The sequence below is a fragment of the Columba livia genome, chromosome 2 (genome assembly GCF_036013475.1).
Source record: "Columba livia isolate bColLiv1 breed racing homer chromosome 2, bColLiv1.pat.W.v2, whole genome shotgun sequence".
NCBI lineage: Eukaryota > Metazoa > Chordata > Aves > Columbiformes > Columbidae > Columba > Columba livia.
In genome coordinates this window covers 69,775,965-69,793,122 of record NC_088603.1, presented here as the reverse complement: position 1 = coordinate 69,793,122, position 17,158 = coordinate 69,775,965, and the positions used below count along the sequence as shown (strand labels likewise).

At 41.7% G+C, this 17,158-nt stretch overlaps 1 protein-coding gene across 2 annotated transcripts in view; it reads left to right on the top strand.

The window, feature by feature from the left end:
* Positions 1 to 17,158, top strand: part of HIVEP1 (HIVEP zinc finger 1) — a 120,714-nt gene that overhangs the window by 64,183 nt on the left and 39,373 nt on the right. For both annotated transcript variants that reach the window (XM_065052412.1, XM_065052411.1), the window contains exon 3: positions 3,579 to 3,632. In XM_065052412.1, the coding sequence (XP_064908484.1) occupies positions 3,579 to 3,632 (54 nt within the window). The remainder of the gene's footprint in view (positions 1 to 3,578; positions 3,633 to 17,158) is intronic.

The window sequence follows — 17,158 nt, the reverse complement described above, 5'->3', positions numbered from 1 at the left end:
TGAAGGCAACCGCGAGGCTGATGTGGCCCTCGGTGAAAATGAGTTTGACACCCCTGATGTAAAATCTTATCTTTATTCAGCGGCACATGGCAATTTCCTCTTTTATTGTTGCCCTTCTTTTCACCTCTAGTAAGCACTTAGTGAGAAGTGTCCCATCTTAAATGAGATGGTATCTGTCACCGTCGTCGTTTGCTTCCAGATGTGTGCAACTTCAGAAGGCTGTCTGCTGAAGGTTGGTCACGTTAGAGTAGGTCTTACAGTGAAGTAGTCAAGATATGTACTATTCTGTCATTTTATGGGAAATAGAGTGCTATGCCTGCCATGTATTAGAAATTCCCATTACTTAAATTATTTTCCCTTATCCTATTAAAAATAAGTAATATTCCAGTGATAAAGAAATGTTTGCTTTGTAAAATTTTCAGAATAGGCAGTGTCTTCAGTATCACAGGTTTAAATCTGAAATAATACTAAATCAAGTGAGTATTGGATCGGATAGTATTATTTCCAGTCGATAGTGAGCTTTGTAGTTTTCAGTTTCTCCTGCCTTTTTCAGATATTTCAGTCTAATATATTTTTGCTTATGAAGAGTTTTCAAAGGTGCATACCGTTAGAGAATCTGTAATACAATTATAGGATAGGATCTATAGTGGTAAAATGTGGCAGGCTGGGAAGCAGCTGCCAGATTTAATTCAGTGGTATTAAACATGCCTTGGTACGGTGAGGGGAGCAGGTATCTGGGTGGTGGGGGATGTTAGGAGGACGTGGTCCTCAGTGAGACATTCAGCAGGCAGACCCATGTTAATACCCAGGCCTCAGGTACCATCAAAATCAGCGTCTCGGTTTCCGGAATCAACAGTGAATTTTATCTGTGTTCAAAATGCTGAAAAGTGTTTTGTACAGACATACCTCTATAGGTAGGAAGACACATATGCAACAAATCTAATTAATTGGGCAAGCATTTTAGGAGATGCAGGAAGTGCAGGAGACTTTCTGGCTGTGTACCAAGCCTATGTTTACCTTGTTATTATTTCTGTTATCTGTGTTTATTTGTTTGGGATTACAGTCTGACAAAGAGGTGGTTAGGAATTTCTGAAAGGAACTAATTTCTTTCTTTTTCTTTTTTTTTAATAAGAGAGAAATAAGCTAAGGACATCAAAGCATTTTATCTTTCTGACAATCTGATGTGGCATGCTTCCAAAATACTTAACTAATTTTTGTCTATAAAATAGGATCATCATGAATTTAAATACATACATTTATTGTAGTATTTATGCGAAATATGCAGATAATTCTTTTAATAATGGAACTGCAGTTGTACTTAAGTACACAGGGGAAGAGAGTTTGATAGCCAATCTATGGTTTTGATTGCTTGCTGCTTTTTGGGAAATCTCACAGTTTACAGGGTTAATGTCGATGTTTGTTTTTTTCCTGTGTGTTCATGTATTTCAACAGCTGTCATACAGCTTTGTAAGTTGCGTATTTCATCACGTTTCTGTGGGAAAACAGTGTAAGATTGTTGGATACGTTTTTCTCTACTAGCATTAGAGGCATATGTATATAAAAGGTGCTTTGTTTATGTTTGCTCTTATTTTTGTAAGAAATTGATATTTACAGCCGCTTCTATACAAAAATGCGTAGAGGTATATAGTATTTCAGCTGTAGCTGAAATCCAGGAAGACGTTAAATATCAAATCGTGTTCTAAGTCAGTCTGTGTAACAGGATTGGTAAAGAGCTGGAGCAGGGTTGTTCTCTTTGAGTTGCCTGTGTTTGTCTCCAGCAGCCAGTGAGTCAGTACAAAAGAGACTGTATAAAACTTCCCTTTAAATGTATATGTATGTCTCACTAACCTCAGAGGAAGAAGGAAGAGATTTGGCTTTTAAAATTGCAGTGGTAGTCTCATTAGCAGCTTCATTCACTCCAGCTCTGTGAGTCTGCCTGGTTGGCATCCTTGTGAGATGCTTTTGTGCATTCTCTGGGACGACAACATACAGGAGAGAAATTACTGAGCTTTAGTGTGGAAGGGAACCTGGTGCTAGTTTTAAAAAGCAGAAATGCTGAACTAGAGTGAGCTGAACAAAGCTTGGCTTTAACACCTAGGAGAAGGGTTTACTTCAGTTATAACTTTTGTCTCTACTGAGAAAATAATCAGAAAACAAATTCAGACTTCAACTGTGAACAAATGGTTCCAACATACTTGAGTGGTTCAGTTCATAAATATTGGAGAAGTCACTTAAACCCACTGACTTAAAAATCTGTTGAAGAAAGGACCGTTTTCTAGAAACCTCGTGTTGTATAGGAATGGTGACTGAAAGACCAGATAACAACCTCCACACTTGTGAAGAGGTGAGGACTTTGCAGAGCTGTCCTCCTCCTGTGCATGGCAGCCATGGAGTCTGGTGTTTCTTGAGTTGTACCAGTAGAGTTGGAGAGGTTTAGGGTGAATCCAGTTATTGCCTATTCCAGAGGTGTAAAATCCATTTTCACCAAGGGCCACATTGGCCTTGTGGTAGCCTTCAGAGGGCTGAATGTAATTTTAGGGCTACTCCTACATTTATACAGCCCTAAAATTACATTTGTCCCTTTGAAGGCCACCACGAGGGCAGTGTGGCCCTTGGTTGACATGTGTTTGACACCCCTGGTCTGTTCTTTCCATTTAATTTTCATGGGTATTTTGGAAAAAGATCTGAAAGCCACATTCCTAGCTCAGGTCTTGGTTGGTCAGGCCACAGTGTGATGTGGAGATGAGACTGTCCTAATGCTGCAGCTTTTTATTAATAGCACCTCTTACCCTGAAGCCACTCAGAGGACCGTTTGCTACCAAAACGAAATGTGTCTCGAGTTTTCATTCCTTCCAGTTACCCCCTTTCTTGCTTCTTGCTCTGCACTTGCAAATGCACACACATGCAGAATAAGCTCCCCCCTTCCCACAGGATCTTCTGTACAAACAGCGACAGAAATGCAGTTCCCTTCCCTACACTGATGTGTTTGGGGGCAGCAGAAGAACAGGGTGAGAGTAGAGACTTGAGGCCTCTTTTTGTTCCTGCTGCGTGTGTATAAATTCCAGATAATTGCACAGAGGAATAAGCACGGGGCTACTGCTCGACCCTCGCTGCTCCCGTGTGACAGTATTGGCTCTGTCGCTTCATGTATTAAATCCAGTTTGCTGTTCCTATTGCCGTGTTTAATGCTGCATTGTCTTGTTCTAACAGTGTTTTCAAAAACATATTAAAATACTCTGTAATGCACCATAATATAATACCTATTCCAAAGAGTCCCCTGACTGCATAAGTTATTATAGATTGTATGAAACTACAATGGGATTAGCTGTTGATTGCAGATCCAATGCCAATGTTTTTCTTTCTGCAGTTCCGTGTAATTTAACATGTCAATAGCCTTGCTGGTAAAAAATGATAAAATTTTATATGGCCATATTACTCATAATGTGCTGCATATTTACATGTGATGGATATTGCTCCTAAATATAAACAGATAGCTCGAGACAGGTTTTAGGAAATGACTTTCTAAAATCTTGCTTTTCTTACATATCTATTTTAATAATGACTTCTCTTTCTTGCAGACAAAATTGAAGAAGCACAGAAACAACTTAATGGAACAGAAGACCAACAGAGAGGTAATAAACAAACCCAAAAATGAAATAAAAAAAAAGTGTTGTGATTCTAGAGGCTGATCCAAAGCCTTCCTGCATGAGTGAAAAGAGTCCCCTGGGCTGGGTGCTGGATGAGGCCCCAGACCTGTCTATCTGCAGATCAGGTGCTGTGATCTGTAACGCTCCAATTTTCCTGAGACACAAAGGCTTTGTTTTAACCACTTGAGTAGCTGTGGTGACCTTGATGAGACTGCTGAAGCTGTAGGAGCGTTAAGGATGTGCACAAGTTACTGCCTACAGCCTGTACCAACTCTTTGTTTCATTATATGCTTTACGTAGTCATTAGTAATGTAATTTGGTTTATGACAAGCAATATGGGATGATTTCTAACAGCTGCTGAAGGGGGATTGATCATTACAGGTTATTTTAAGAAACAGGTGACCTATGACAGATTAAATCTGTGTGTTAGAGCTTAGAAAGCTGGTGGAAAGTCGTTACATTTCAGGGCTGGCTGACTGCAGTGATACCTGGTCAGTGGTTGCTATAAAGCTCAGGTGCATCCCCACGGAGGAGCCTGGAGAGACACTGGGGATGGGAGCCCAAACGATTACCTGGCCAAGCTACTCCCAGGCCCATCACGGGAGAGCTGTGAAAGATCCATCTCCACAAGCCCAGAGGAGCATAGGGGCAGGAAGACACCCAAATTAAGGACCTAGAGGAAAGGAGGCCTTGTCTGGTCCCCTCCCAGAGCTGTACCAGGAGAGCCCCAGCATCCAGGCATAAAATCCATTGCCATGAGCCATTAGGAGCCACTCTCCAAGCCACTGTTTGGACTAAGGGTATTGCTAGTTGGGGGTGTAGAACATGTTGTGGGATGGGATGCAGGGGAAAAGGTTTTGGGGATTGCATGGGACTCATTGTGGGATGCCTAGGAAAGGAGACAAAGGTGGAAAATGGAAGGGATTTAGATGATTTGAGGAGGAACAAATGTGGGAAGTGGAGGGATAACAGAAAAAAAGGGTCTGTTTGCATGGTAGCAGGGGCTCGCCAGGTTGCTTGTCCAGCTCAGTCTGTCCTGTCTCCTCATTAAACTCCACCTTCAGCTGTTTTCCAGTAAAGGGGTTCTTTACTCCCTGTGGGTATGGGGTGCCTGTGGTGCAGCAACTGGATCGAGTGCAGGTGTGTGTGTGTGTGATGGTCTGTACCAGCAGCTGTAGTGGGGCTGCAGCATCGGAGGATCATATGTCAAGCTGGCAGCAACTGGAAAGACTGGGATCCAGATGCAGCTACTGGGCAGACCGAGTGAACCCAGCTACTGGAGGGGTCCGCCTTGGACATGTAGATATATTCCTATTAATGGAGCTCCTGCTTAGCCAGGGTGGGGAGTGGGATGAGGCTGTTAGTGTTGGTGTGAGTGCTCTGAGTGGCTGGTATCTGTATGTCCAGCCATATATATGCATATAGATGCATGTATGTGATGTCTATGTGTGCGTGTGCCTGTTGGAAAAAATTGTTTTGCCTTGCTACTTGGTTGAACCTGGGGACGTGGAGCAGCAGCAGCCTCGCCTCTCTCAGGCTGCTGGATTCAGCTTATTTTCCTCTAACAGTGCCATGTGTCAGTGATTTGTCGTGTTCTGGTTAGACACTCTTGTGGCAAGGAACTGTTCTGGCCTGTGACATGTGTGAACACTGTTGTAAATCAGTGATGTTCCGTCTTGGAATCAAAGTTCATTGTCTTTTGAAACCATGAACTTCAAAACTTTTCAAGTTTAGAGAGCATAAGAAATACCCAACTGGATCTCAGCAAGGTCCATCTGGCCCAGCATTCTGCCTTCAACAGAGCCAGCAGGACATACTGTCTAAGGACAGCACGTAAGCCTGGCCGTTTTCTGCAGTCCAGTTCCCTCGTGCTGTCCATAGGCACTGGATTGGGGAAGTCTGCCTCATCGCCTTAGTATCTAGACATTTATGCAGCTGTTATCCATGAATCCTTTCAATTAATTGCTGTCTGCATCCAGCATTCTCAGGTAGCAAACTGCCGCAGTTCACTACCAATCACATTAAAAAGTACTTTTTTTTCTCAATTTCCATTTTTTTTTTTTTTTCAATATTCAACAGGCATCCCCTGGCTCAAGCATTTTGTGTTTTGTTAAATAGCAGTTTGACATTCACCATATCCACTGCCTTTGTGATTTTACAAATCTTGTCGATATCTCTCTCAGCTTTCTTTTCTCCAAACTCATGACTGGTTTAGTTTTTCAAGGGAATGCATGAAAAAAATCATCTTGTATGAGCACCAGGACTGTGATGTTGCTCTATGTATTTGTAAAAGGTGGAAGAGGGGAAAAAAAAAGTGACTAGAAGGTAATAGCAGTCCTTCAGACATTTACAGAGGCTTTTCCACAAACTAGACCTTATGCTAAATAGTTTTGACATGTTTTTGTTTAGTAGGTATCATAAGTAAGTAGTATTGTCATCCAAACATAGAAAACTTGGTGTGAAAAATATTGCTGTCCGCACTTGTTGCAGTCGGTCTTGCAGAAGTAATATTGCTCTGGATTATTTTTTGTGATGGACATGTTCAAGCTAAAGATGAGCTAAACTCTGCTTTCAGGCATTTGTTCTCACACGTGGCCCAGCAACACCTTTGCATAAAGGAAGACAACTTCTATAGTGTGAACTCTGAAAAGGGTGGGATTGCAGAGGTTTACATGATGGCTTTACATTTGGCTTTCGGCATATCAGATGTTATAGGCATCATTGCTTAATTTCTGACTCTTAAGCTAAATTCCTGGGCTGGCAATTGAAAAATAAATTTTTACATAGAAAATTGATATAGCAATAACTGAGATGTTAAGGCTGCTCTTTTCAAATGAAAAATGTCCTCTGCCATTTTTTTTGTAGTTTCTTAAACGTCTGAATAGGTAGATTTCTTGGTAATATGAAGTAAATTAAATTATTTATTTGAAGCTTTAGAGTCTGAAAGCCACCAAAAAAAAAAGAAAAAAGAAAATATATGTTTTGAGCTAAACAAGTGAGCAAAAATGTGCACATATTCACGTAAGTTATTTTAAATTACAATCCAGTGTATACAGATTCACATGAAGTATGGTTATATATTTTTCCTTGTTGTTTGTTTATTTTGTCTTTCAGTTTATCTAGATAAGTTTAGATTTGTTGGTTGGTTTGGTTGGGTTTTTTTCATCTCTGCCATGGATGGGGAATGTCATTTTGTGGAATTTATCACAAGTTAACTACTGCTCTGTCAGTAGTGGAGCTGTCAGTGACACAGCACATTTTCAAGAAGGAATTTTTCAGAAGTTTAATCATGCTGGGTTTCTGCTGACTGGCATTGTGCACTGATCATTCCTAACTTTGTACATGTGTGGGATTTAAGTTAGATTTAATTGACTACAAAAATACATGTATTTAAAACCTCATTTTGCCATTAGCTGTAGTAATCCAATTAAGTGCAAATTGGAATAGGTCTCTATTAAGCACAGAGGAGACAGCAAATGAGCAAACATAGTTTTCAAGTTTGCAGATTTGGTTTATTTAGTATAAAGCTGCAACTGGGAGACCTACATTTTAGGCGTTTTTTTGGGAGTGATCATCCACAACTACATCCAGATTACGAATATTTGAATGGCCTGCCACTTGAGACCAGAAACACCATTAGGGATCGTGGTCACCTTCTCACTCAGTGAGTATGTAAGGTGGATAATTCTTGTGTCATTTCAGTAGAACAGACTGTGCTGCCCTTTAGCTTTGATGATATCTCCCAGGGCTGTTTTACACCCTGGGTGTATACCTGCTTTGGGGTTGAATTTCATCTTCTGACACATGTACAAGGTTTCATTTGTGTGACAGAGAAGGTCTCGCTCCTGGCGAGTGCTCCATGTGGTGTTCTTTAAAACCTGGAAAGGATGGTGAGCATGAACTACAGAAAGTTCCTCCTTGAAAAGGCAGTGAAAGCTTTATCTGATATGGGACCCAGTGGGTATCGTGGTCTGGAAACCAGTCACCCGAATCCAACTGCTTTATCTTTGATCTGTCATTGGTCTTCCCTGCTAAGAAAGCCATCTCGATAAAGTCTTTCAACCTTCTGGACCAGTAAAGTCTAATCCTCACAGATAATCGTGATTACCACAGAGGCTTCTGATTTGGTCATCCCCAGAGCCAGTTCAGCCACTGAATGCCAATATGAAGCACTGTAAACATTTGTTTTCTTCTTTACCTGTTGCAGCAGCTCTCGGCCTGTCACAGCAGTCTGGGTCCTAGGTACATCAGCCCCACCAAGGTTGCTGTTGCGTTCTTTAGGGCTAGTGGAACTAACTTGCTTATCTCCATGCTTGGCACCAGTGATTCTAAGACTGCTGCCTAAATCTCTCTCTGCTTCTGAAACTGTTCAGGGAACTAAAGCTGGTGACAAACTCCAGCAATACCAAGATTTCCCATAAAATGGATGGCAGATCCTCAAAAGAACCATCTCATGGCCTCATGTGTACTCTGCATTTGCAACTGATCCTGGGGTCTCTCTGGGTGTTAGGAGAGCTATTCTGGGCTCAACTGCATCATTTCATATAGCTGCTTCTTGCCATGTCACAGCCAAAAGGATCAATGATAAATGGCTGGATCAGATGAAAGATGGATTTCCTCATTCCACTTCTCAGTCGTGGCGATTGCTGTCTCCTCAGAGCATAGCATGATCTGGGATGGTCTGAGTACAGGCGTGTGTTCCTCAGCCTCTTCACAGTTTAGGCTTGCAAACTGTCATGGTTGTTTGTCAGGTGAGAACTCATCCTTCTGAATAAGCTGCCATTCTGGTTTGATCAGGTTTTTGACTTTCTGCAGTGTTGTGGTTTAATCCCAGCTGGCAACTAAGCCCCGCACAGCCACTCGCTTGCTTTCCTGCAGTGGGATGGGGGGGAGAATTGGAAGGGTAAAAGTGAGAAAACTTGTGGGTTGAGATAAAGACAGTGTAATAGGTAAAGCAAAAGCCCTGTGCACAAGCAAAGCAGAACAAAGTATTCATTAACCACTTCTCATGGGCAGGCAGGTGTTCAGCCATCTCCAGGGCAGCCAGGCTCCGTCACATGTAATGGTGACTTGGGAAGACCAACACTATCAACTCCGAATGTTCGCCCCTTTCTTCTTCTTCTTCCCCCAGCTTTTATTGCTGAGCATGACATCATATGGTCTGGAATATCCCTTTGGTCAGTTGGGATCAGCTGTCCCAGCTGTGTCCTTCCCAACTTCTTGTGAACTCCCAGGCTACTCGCAGAAAAGGCCTTGGCTCTGTGTAAGCCCTGTGCAGTGGTAATTAAAACATCCCTGTGTTATCAACACTGTTTCCAGCACAAATCCATAACACAGCCCCACATAAGTTACTATGAAGAAATTTAACTTTATCTCAGCCAAAACCAGCAGGAAAAGGGGAGATGGGTAGACTGTCTGTACCAATTTCTTCAATCAGTAAAGGCCTCTGCAAAACGGCAAAAAGCCAAACTAAACATCCCGAACTGAAACTCCCCTGGCTCTGGCAAAAAAGAGTGAAGAAAAAAAAAAATGTGTGTAAGAGAAAGCGCCTGAGAGAGAGAGCGGAAGATTCCCCCCATCCTTAAATATGTAGCATGACGCTAATGGGATGGAATACTCTTATTGATCAGTTTGGATGTCAGTCAAGCTCTGCCCCATCCATGCGCCCCTTCCTCGATGCCTCACACCTGTGGGCAGAGCACTCAGAATGTCCTTGGCTCTCAGACCAGAGCAATCAAAACATTAACTCTGTGCTGCAGTGTTATCTCTTGTTCTCAAACAAAATCCAAATAATGACCGTGCTAGCTATGAAAAAGAAAGGTTTCTAGTTGCACGAAGAAAATGAACTCATTTTCAGTCAAACCAGCACAACAGTATAAGAAATCCACCCTGAACTCAGCCTTCCATCCTTCTAATGGTATGCAGGCATCTGCCAGTCTCCTCATTTCTTCCCAGGACTGGCAGGTGTCTCTCTGTCTAACTTCAGGTAGAAGCATGTTTCCAACCTGTTTTATAAGGGGTCAGAGGTTTTTTGTTATCCTGCTGCCTCAACAATTGCAGCTGACTTTACTCAGGCAAAAAAATAGGAAAATTTGCTTGTTGAACACCACCTTTCCTTCAAGGTCTGTGCGCTATAACATGGACCAGGTTCCATGTTCTCTTGGCTCTCTTTGTTACAGGATTCCTGGTCTCACCCTAAGAAAATAGGATGTTGTAAACAGCAGAAAGGAATAAGCTGTCAGTTAAGTTTCAGATCACTGTGTTATGTTGGTCCCCTCCAGTTTATCAATTCTGATAGAGTTTTGGAGTACCCACCTCAGCTGAAGAGATCAGGTCTGTCCTTAAACTGCGTTAAGGTCTGTTTGATCCTGTCATTTGCCTGTCAGCCAAGTTGCTGTACTTGCTCACTCCATCATTTTCATGTTCCTTAAAGAGCTTTTTCAGTTTCTTGCCTACCGCTGGAGTTGCTGCATGTGGTATTTGAAAATGATGCTGTTGCATCCTCCTGCATCCTCCATTGCAGATCCTCAACATAGCTGTCCACTTCTTGGTTTGTGAAGGTGGATTTGTAAGTTGTTCTCACATCTTCTAGAAGTTCAGGCTGTTGTGACAGATCTGTCTTGATGATCAAGTTCCTGTCTCAAGGTACTACAAGTTTCTAAGACAGAGTTTCATCCAGCTCAGTTCTTTTTCCAGGATCTCATGCTTTGATATTAGTAGTGCCTTCTTCATTTGTTTTCTTAGATACAGAAACATTGTTGGCAGGTCGAAGAGTTCTGTCTGACTTGATCAGTGTTTTTTTAAACGGCAGCAGGCTCTTTCAGTATTTTATGAGAAGCCACCAAGACAGAACCATTCAAATCCCTGGTCTGGACTCCAGCGAAGTCCAAGCAACTTCTGGCATGTTGCTGAAAAATACCTTTACTTCCAGCCTGTCATGGGGCTACCTAAAACCTCCCTCTGCACTTACAGTGGGTGCTGAAGCTTTAAGGTTGACAGGGCATTTCGTGGAGTGTCTCTATAGGTAGATGTGATTCTGCTCCTCTGCTCTGCTCTGGTGAGACCCCACCTCGAATACTGCATCCAGGCTTGGTGCCCTTAGAGGAAAGACATAGACCTGTTGGAGAGTGTCCAGAGGGGGCCACCAAGATGATGAGAGAGCTGGAACAGCTCTCCTGTGAGGACAAGCTGAGAGACTTGGGGTTGTTCAGCCTGGAGAAGAGAAGGTCCCAGGAAGACCTTGTTGTGGCCTTTCAGTACTTAAAAGGGGCCTATGAGAAAAATGGGGACAGACCTTTTAGCAGGGCCTGTTACGACAGAACAAGGGCTAATGGTTTCAAAGTAAAAGAGGGGAAATTCAGGCTAGACATGAGGAAGAAATGTTTTACAATGAGGGTGGTGCAACACTGGCCCAGGTTGCCCAGAGAGGTGGTAGATGCCCCATCCCTGGAGACATTCCAGGCCAGGCTGGACGGGGCTCTGAGCAACCTGATCTAGTTGAAGATGTCCCTGCACATTGCAGGGGGGTTGGACTAGGTGGCCTTTGGAGGTCCCTTCCAACCCAAACTATTTTATGATTCTGTAGTCACTGTTCGCATGCAGGACTGTGAGACTCTCCATTCACTTGCTTAGGTCCATGTATAAATGTATGGAACCACCCATCGTGTGAACATACCTGTGAGCTATTGTGGAAAGAAAGAGTAAAGAGAGTTTGTGTTTCAGCAGCAAACATTCTCTGAGATGCACAATCCACATGCACATATGTTCCCCTCCCACACTTGCAGTCCCTTCAAAGTAGTGTGTTGGCATGGAGGAGACGCAACTGAAATTAAATGCCCATTACCTTGTTTGCCCATCTGCTGTTTTTTCAACCAGAATATAATTTTTTCTAGTAAACTGAACAGTACTAAGATTTAGGTGAGAAAGTTTGTCATTATAAATGGAAGCATGAGACGTTAGTTCAGAAACATAGGTTCTGTTTCAGATCCTGGTAGACACATTTTGTATCTTCAGAGTCCTTCCAAACCCTCCTTACCTTATCATCCCTCTTATTAAATGAATGCACATTATTGACAAAATTATAGAGGGAGTTTCAAGTTCATGATTATAAATATACCAAGATTCTCCTTAGATAAACAAAAAATTCCATATGTCTTACCTTAGAGATTGATGCCTTTTTTTTATGTTGCCACGTCCCAGTTTACAGACAACTCTCATCAGCCCACCATCTGGCCTCGAAGGACCAGCCAGGTCCTTTCCCACCTTTCCCCTCCCGCAGGTGCTCCCCATCCTGCTTTGTGCCACTGCACCTCTCTGCCAAAAAGCAGGTGGGAGCTCTGTGTGCTGGTGATGTACCCTGCTCCCTTAAGTCATCAGCTGTGCTCAATGTTGGATCCTTTCATTCAAGGGAAATAGGAAATCGAATGAGAAGGGGAGAGATCAAACAAAAATCTGGAAATGTGATGCTGAACAATTTAAGCATTCTGATTTACAGGCTTAAAGTGACCTTGTCTTCGCAGATGTTTCCCTGTTTTTTTCCTGTAGGTTCCAAGGACTTGAGCTTTCTGGAATCTTTGCTGCTATGGTACCCACATATTGTCCTTAAGTCCAAAATGTTTCATTTCCATTTTATATTTGTAGAAAACTGTGCCTTACTTTTTGGGCAAGAACTGTAAGATCCAAAGTTTCATTTGATTATTTTCATCTTTTCGTCCTTATCTTCAGCAACCATATGGGCTAGAAATTCAGTCACTCTAAATGGAAGTGTATAATCTTCAAAAGTTGCAAGTTACAGTAGTGTCCTGTTTGCTACTTAGTGCTGGTGAGAGGATTAGCTTGCTTTTTTATTTTCCTGTGGACATACACCAGAGCTACCTACGTCTTGCTTTCCAAATCTTCAAAACTACAAGCTAGCAATGGTATTTCATGCAATTCAGTTGTGCATTTTCCTGATGTCTAATTTCATAAAGTGTTTGTATCTACATGAAAATGTGTCAACACATATGTCTGAGAGGTAATTTATTTAAATTGTTCTGTGTATGTCAAACTATAAAGCTGTAAATCAGGACTGAATTATCCTCCCAAAATATTTACAGCAGCTCAGACAGCTGTGATTGGCTTGAGGGAAGCAGATCTCACATTTTCATGAAGTCCCATCTATTCTTAAAATCTCTGGTGTTTTCACATTGAGAGAACATTGCATGCTGCTAATAACAATGATGACTTGAAAGGTCCTTTCTGTCTCCAGGCACATTCAGTGCAGGGTTTTGTGCCCACGAAGGACAGCGAGAAAACTCTCCTGACTTCTGTGGGAGCTGGAATAGTCTCTGATATCATTTAACCTCATTTCTCATTGCTTTCATCTTCAGTAGTTAAGTATATTTTAATGTCTTCATTTTACCACTGGGGACAAACTGATAAAATGGAGATGTTTACGTGTTCTTTGCTCTGAGAAACAACACTAGAATATGGGCTTAACCCACGGAAGTTTTCTGGCTCCTGTAAACCTCCTGGGTGGTGAGTCAATGTCTATATCTGTTATTTCTATTTTCATTTTCTTTGGTTAGTACATTTACTTCAGACTACTAGCAGCTGAAATCTGCTCGGTAAAGCCACTGCTGGTGCTAGACACAGCAAGAGCTGGTGTTGTTTTGACAGGCAGACAAACAGATTTACAGTTTTAAATTGAACATTTCATCCTTTGGAGCTATTATGAGAACTTGGTTAAAACATTAATGGGATGTTAAAGTAATAGTATTTTGACTTTTCCTGACAAGCATAGCAAATTCTTTGAGTGACAGTTCAGCAAAAGAGATTCGAACTCGCAAGTATCGTTTTCAAAGGGACATATGCAAATTAACATTATATAAAACAATTGTTGAAAAGGCATCTTCCTGACAGTAAATGGAAGGTGGCTATTTCAAATCACGGTACAGTACACTGTTAAATCAGTGGATGTTTTCAGATGCAGTAACATTTTGAGCTTGGCTCTGCTTTAGTGAATAGAAGGATTTCTTGCAAGTTTTAAAATCTGAGGACAGAACAAGCTTATTTTTGTGGTGGGAGGATGCTGAGCTAACAAACGAGCTAATTCGGGAGGCGTACCTACGCGTGTGTAGTAAATGCAATAGCTTGCTAATTTTAGCTGATGTGAGCTGGGAGTAAGCCAGTTGTGGAAATGCAAGATTTTTCACTTGTTAGCTTCCTTGTAGTCTGCCTTGCATATGAGTAACGAGTGTTTTTTTCATGCTTTCCAGATACTCTGTAGCTCAGGGAGTTGTTAATTTCCTTTGGCCTCCTTCTGAAGGGAAAATATAATATATAACCGGATGGTGAGTTAAAGACACTGTACCACTCTCTGGTAGTCTAATGCAACTGCCTGACCTGGATGGAGTCTTTGTTAGGAGTCTTCTGAAAAGGTGCATGTGTGAGAGGGTAAAAAGAGAGACAGTGCACACCTCTGGAAAAGGACAGTAAGGCTGGGGGAAGGAAAGAGCTCTGAGTCTCTCAGAGATCTCACCATTGAGGACCTCCCTTTGATGCTGAAGCAAACCTACCCTGGGGAAGAGCTTCCTTCCCACCTCTAGCACACCAGGCCAAGCTTAGGACGTGCCCAGTGTCTAGATTTCCCTCAAGTCAACTACTTCTCCCTCTTTGGTCATGTTCACGGCACCATTTAGTCCTAAAAGAAAGACCTTCTGTGTAGGACTGTTCCTACTGGCTTTGCCAGAGCTCCTGTTCCTTTCTGTGTTTTTACATAGTACAGTTGTTAGGTCCGAGCTCTTTGCTGAACTTCGTTTCTCTTCACTTGCTACAGGCAGTATGGGAATGGCTCCATTTGATCCCTGCTTTTCAAATGGAAGATTATATTAAAGAAATGCAGAAAATATGACTAAGGAGCTTTTTCTGTTTGAATGTCATCATGTGCAAAGAGAGTTTAATTAACATCTTGTTCCTTTCATTTTTGTTTTTTTCCCCCTAGACTCATGTTTGGGGAGTTTATGTTCAGTATCTCATCTGACCAGATAGCAGTTGCTCATTGCTGATAACCCTTAAATGGGTTGCTGTTTCATGATCCATTCTATAATGCTGTTTTAATGGCCTTTCTTCTTCTGTGTGTTAGGGGTGGAAGTTGTTCTAATGGTTTATTAGCCAAATCTTTTTTTTTTCCCAGTAATAACTGATAATACGTGACTTGCAAACAGAATTTAGTCATGAAACTGTTCACAACATTGCCTGACGTTCTAGGAAGATTTCCAGATGTCCCTGAGGTATTTTAGTTAATTTCTGACAGCACACTTTCTCTAACTGGTTATATTTAAACAGCTTTATTCTTACATGGATAACTGGATGGAGCTGGTTTCTGATTAGGCTTTGACTGTGAGCTTGTTAATTTGCCTTTGGGGATGCATCTTGTCTTTTGTCATGTTTTCGAAGTATCCAGCAATGAAGAACTTCTCAGGCTAGGATTGCTGGTGGTGTTAGCTTTCATAATGTTCTCTCTCCACCTGCTCATAGTCAGCGTGCTTTATCTTAACAGCACTTAAGCGGTGATTACTTTTCCTAGTTTAGTATTAAGGCTTCCGTGTAGATTAGGAATATAGTTGTAATGCAGAGCCAGGACAGAAATTCTATAGGGCTACATAATATAGTAAATGGTTTTTTTTAATTTTTTAGCATGTTTAAATGAAATTTGTAGTACCCACCCTTCCTTGAGTGTTAATGTATTGGCATTTTGTGAGTGGTTAGGCATTACCCATAGGTTGTGTGGTCATCGTTTGCAGTTCTTGTGTTGCCTTTCCTCTGTCTGTCAATGAAATACTCAACTATTGTAAAGCCTGACAGTGGTTCAGTCTGTGCTGGCTTCTTTTACACATAACGGTGAGAAATCTCAATCAGTATCCAGTGTCATGTTTTATTTCATGTTTCATGCTGGGCAGGAAATTAACTCTTTTTGGGGAAAAAAATCATCCATTTCTCTTTGCACTTTGTTTTCAATGTGCTAAAATGTTGCATTTGATTCCTGTGGCATTTCTCAGCTGAGGCTCTAGAGTTACCTCAGTGGTCAGATGTCTATTGCTGTTTGATCTCCATGATCTTCCTCATTAAGCACACTATTTTTATGGCTAAAAATCTTCTGTATGTTACTTTCTTCACTCATGCCAAGAAGCTAAATGCACAAAATGAGACCAAGCTCTTTAAATAAAGGATCTTTCTTGGTCGGTAAACGTAGGGTAGTTATGTCCTTCAGAAGACTCGCCGCCAAGGTTGTCTTGACATGAGTAGCCATGACGTGAAAATAAGCCATCAGAAAGACAGCCCCAGACTGCAACTTGTCATTTACTCTTTACCTGCCCCGCGGCCAAACAAGAGTTGGCAGGCTCTGGCGTCTGGGATGAAACTGTATCACAATAGCTTCCTGGTGTGTCCAAGCCACGTGCCCTGAGGCGAAGGTGTCTGCTTACCGTGTGCTAAAATGTTATTGCATAATTGATAATAAAGCTAATCCACTCTGCCCCCGCTAGTGGTGCCGTGGTATTTCATCTGGTGCGTGAGGAGTCACCCAGAGCACGCTTCTCTCTGTGGCTGCATGTTTGCTTTATTTCACGTACACTAGGTTGGATGTATTCTGGATTCCCGGGGAATAAACTTCTATGTTTTGAATTAACGAGTGGATAACTTCTGTATCGCTTTCCCCTAATTTTGGTCAGTTCGGAAAGTTATTTTCCCCTTTCAGCTTTAGTGTGTCTCTGCAACCCAAATGCTGGTGAGAGAGTTGCTGAGATGCGGGGTCTGAGGAGCCTTTTACTCACTCCCACACCAGCTGTTGTTTGTCCCAGGCTACTTTAAAATGTGGGCAGGACTGTTCTTTCAGGAATATGTAACTCACAAGTGAGAAATACTTCCTTTTCCCACTGTTACCTTCAAAGTGACAGTTCACTCCTGTTAATATATAATTAGTGGAAACAGTAGATTGCATAGTTTAAACATTACATTTTGTACTAAACTTGATTAAACAACGTTTACATGTTCTTAACTATTGCTTACTTTTGGTAGCCAGCAATATGGGTATTTCTTACAATGTATTTAGTTGAAAACCTGTGTATTGCATATGAATAGACTTCTAAAGCAATGCCAGCCACATCTCTAGTGATGCTAAAGCTTCCCATGGAATAAACTGAACATTTTTATATTGCATTGCTTTCACTGAGGTGCCTGTTAATTTTGTCATCAGTGAGATGAAGTGTGCACAGAAATTACTGATGTTATTTGTTTTTTTGATGGAAGTTGGGAATGGGAAAAGGAGTAAAGCAAGAAGAAAAGTAGAAAAGCAGGATTCCTTGGTGTGCCATTCCCCGTGTAACCACAGAGTGTATAATTGTTACATAGCCTGATCCAGAGGGAAAATTGATGAAAACCATTATAAAATATCATAAAATGGCTTCTGTTATAAAGGTACTAGATTTGTGGACAAGGGGAGAGCAGTGGATGTCTTTTTTTTTTTTTTTTTT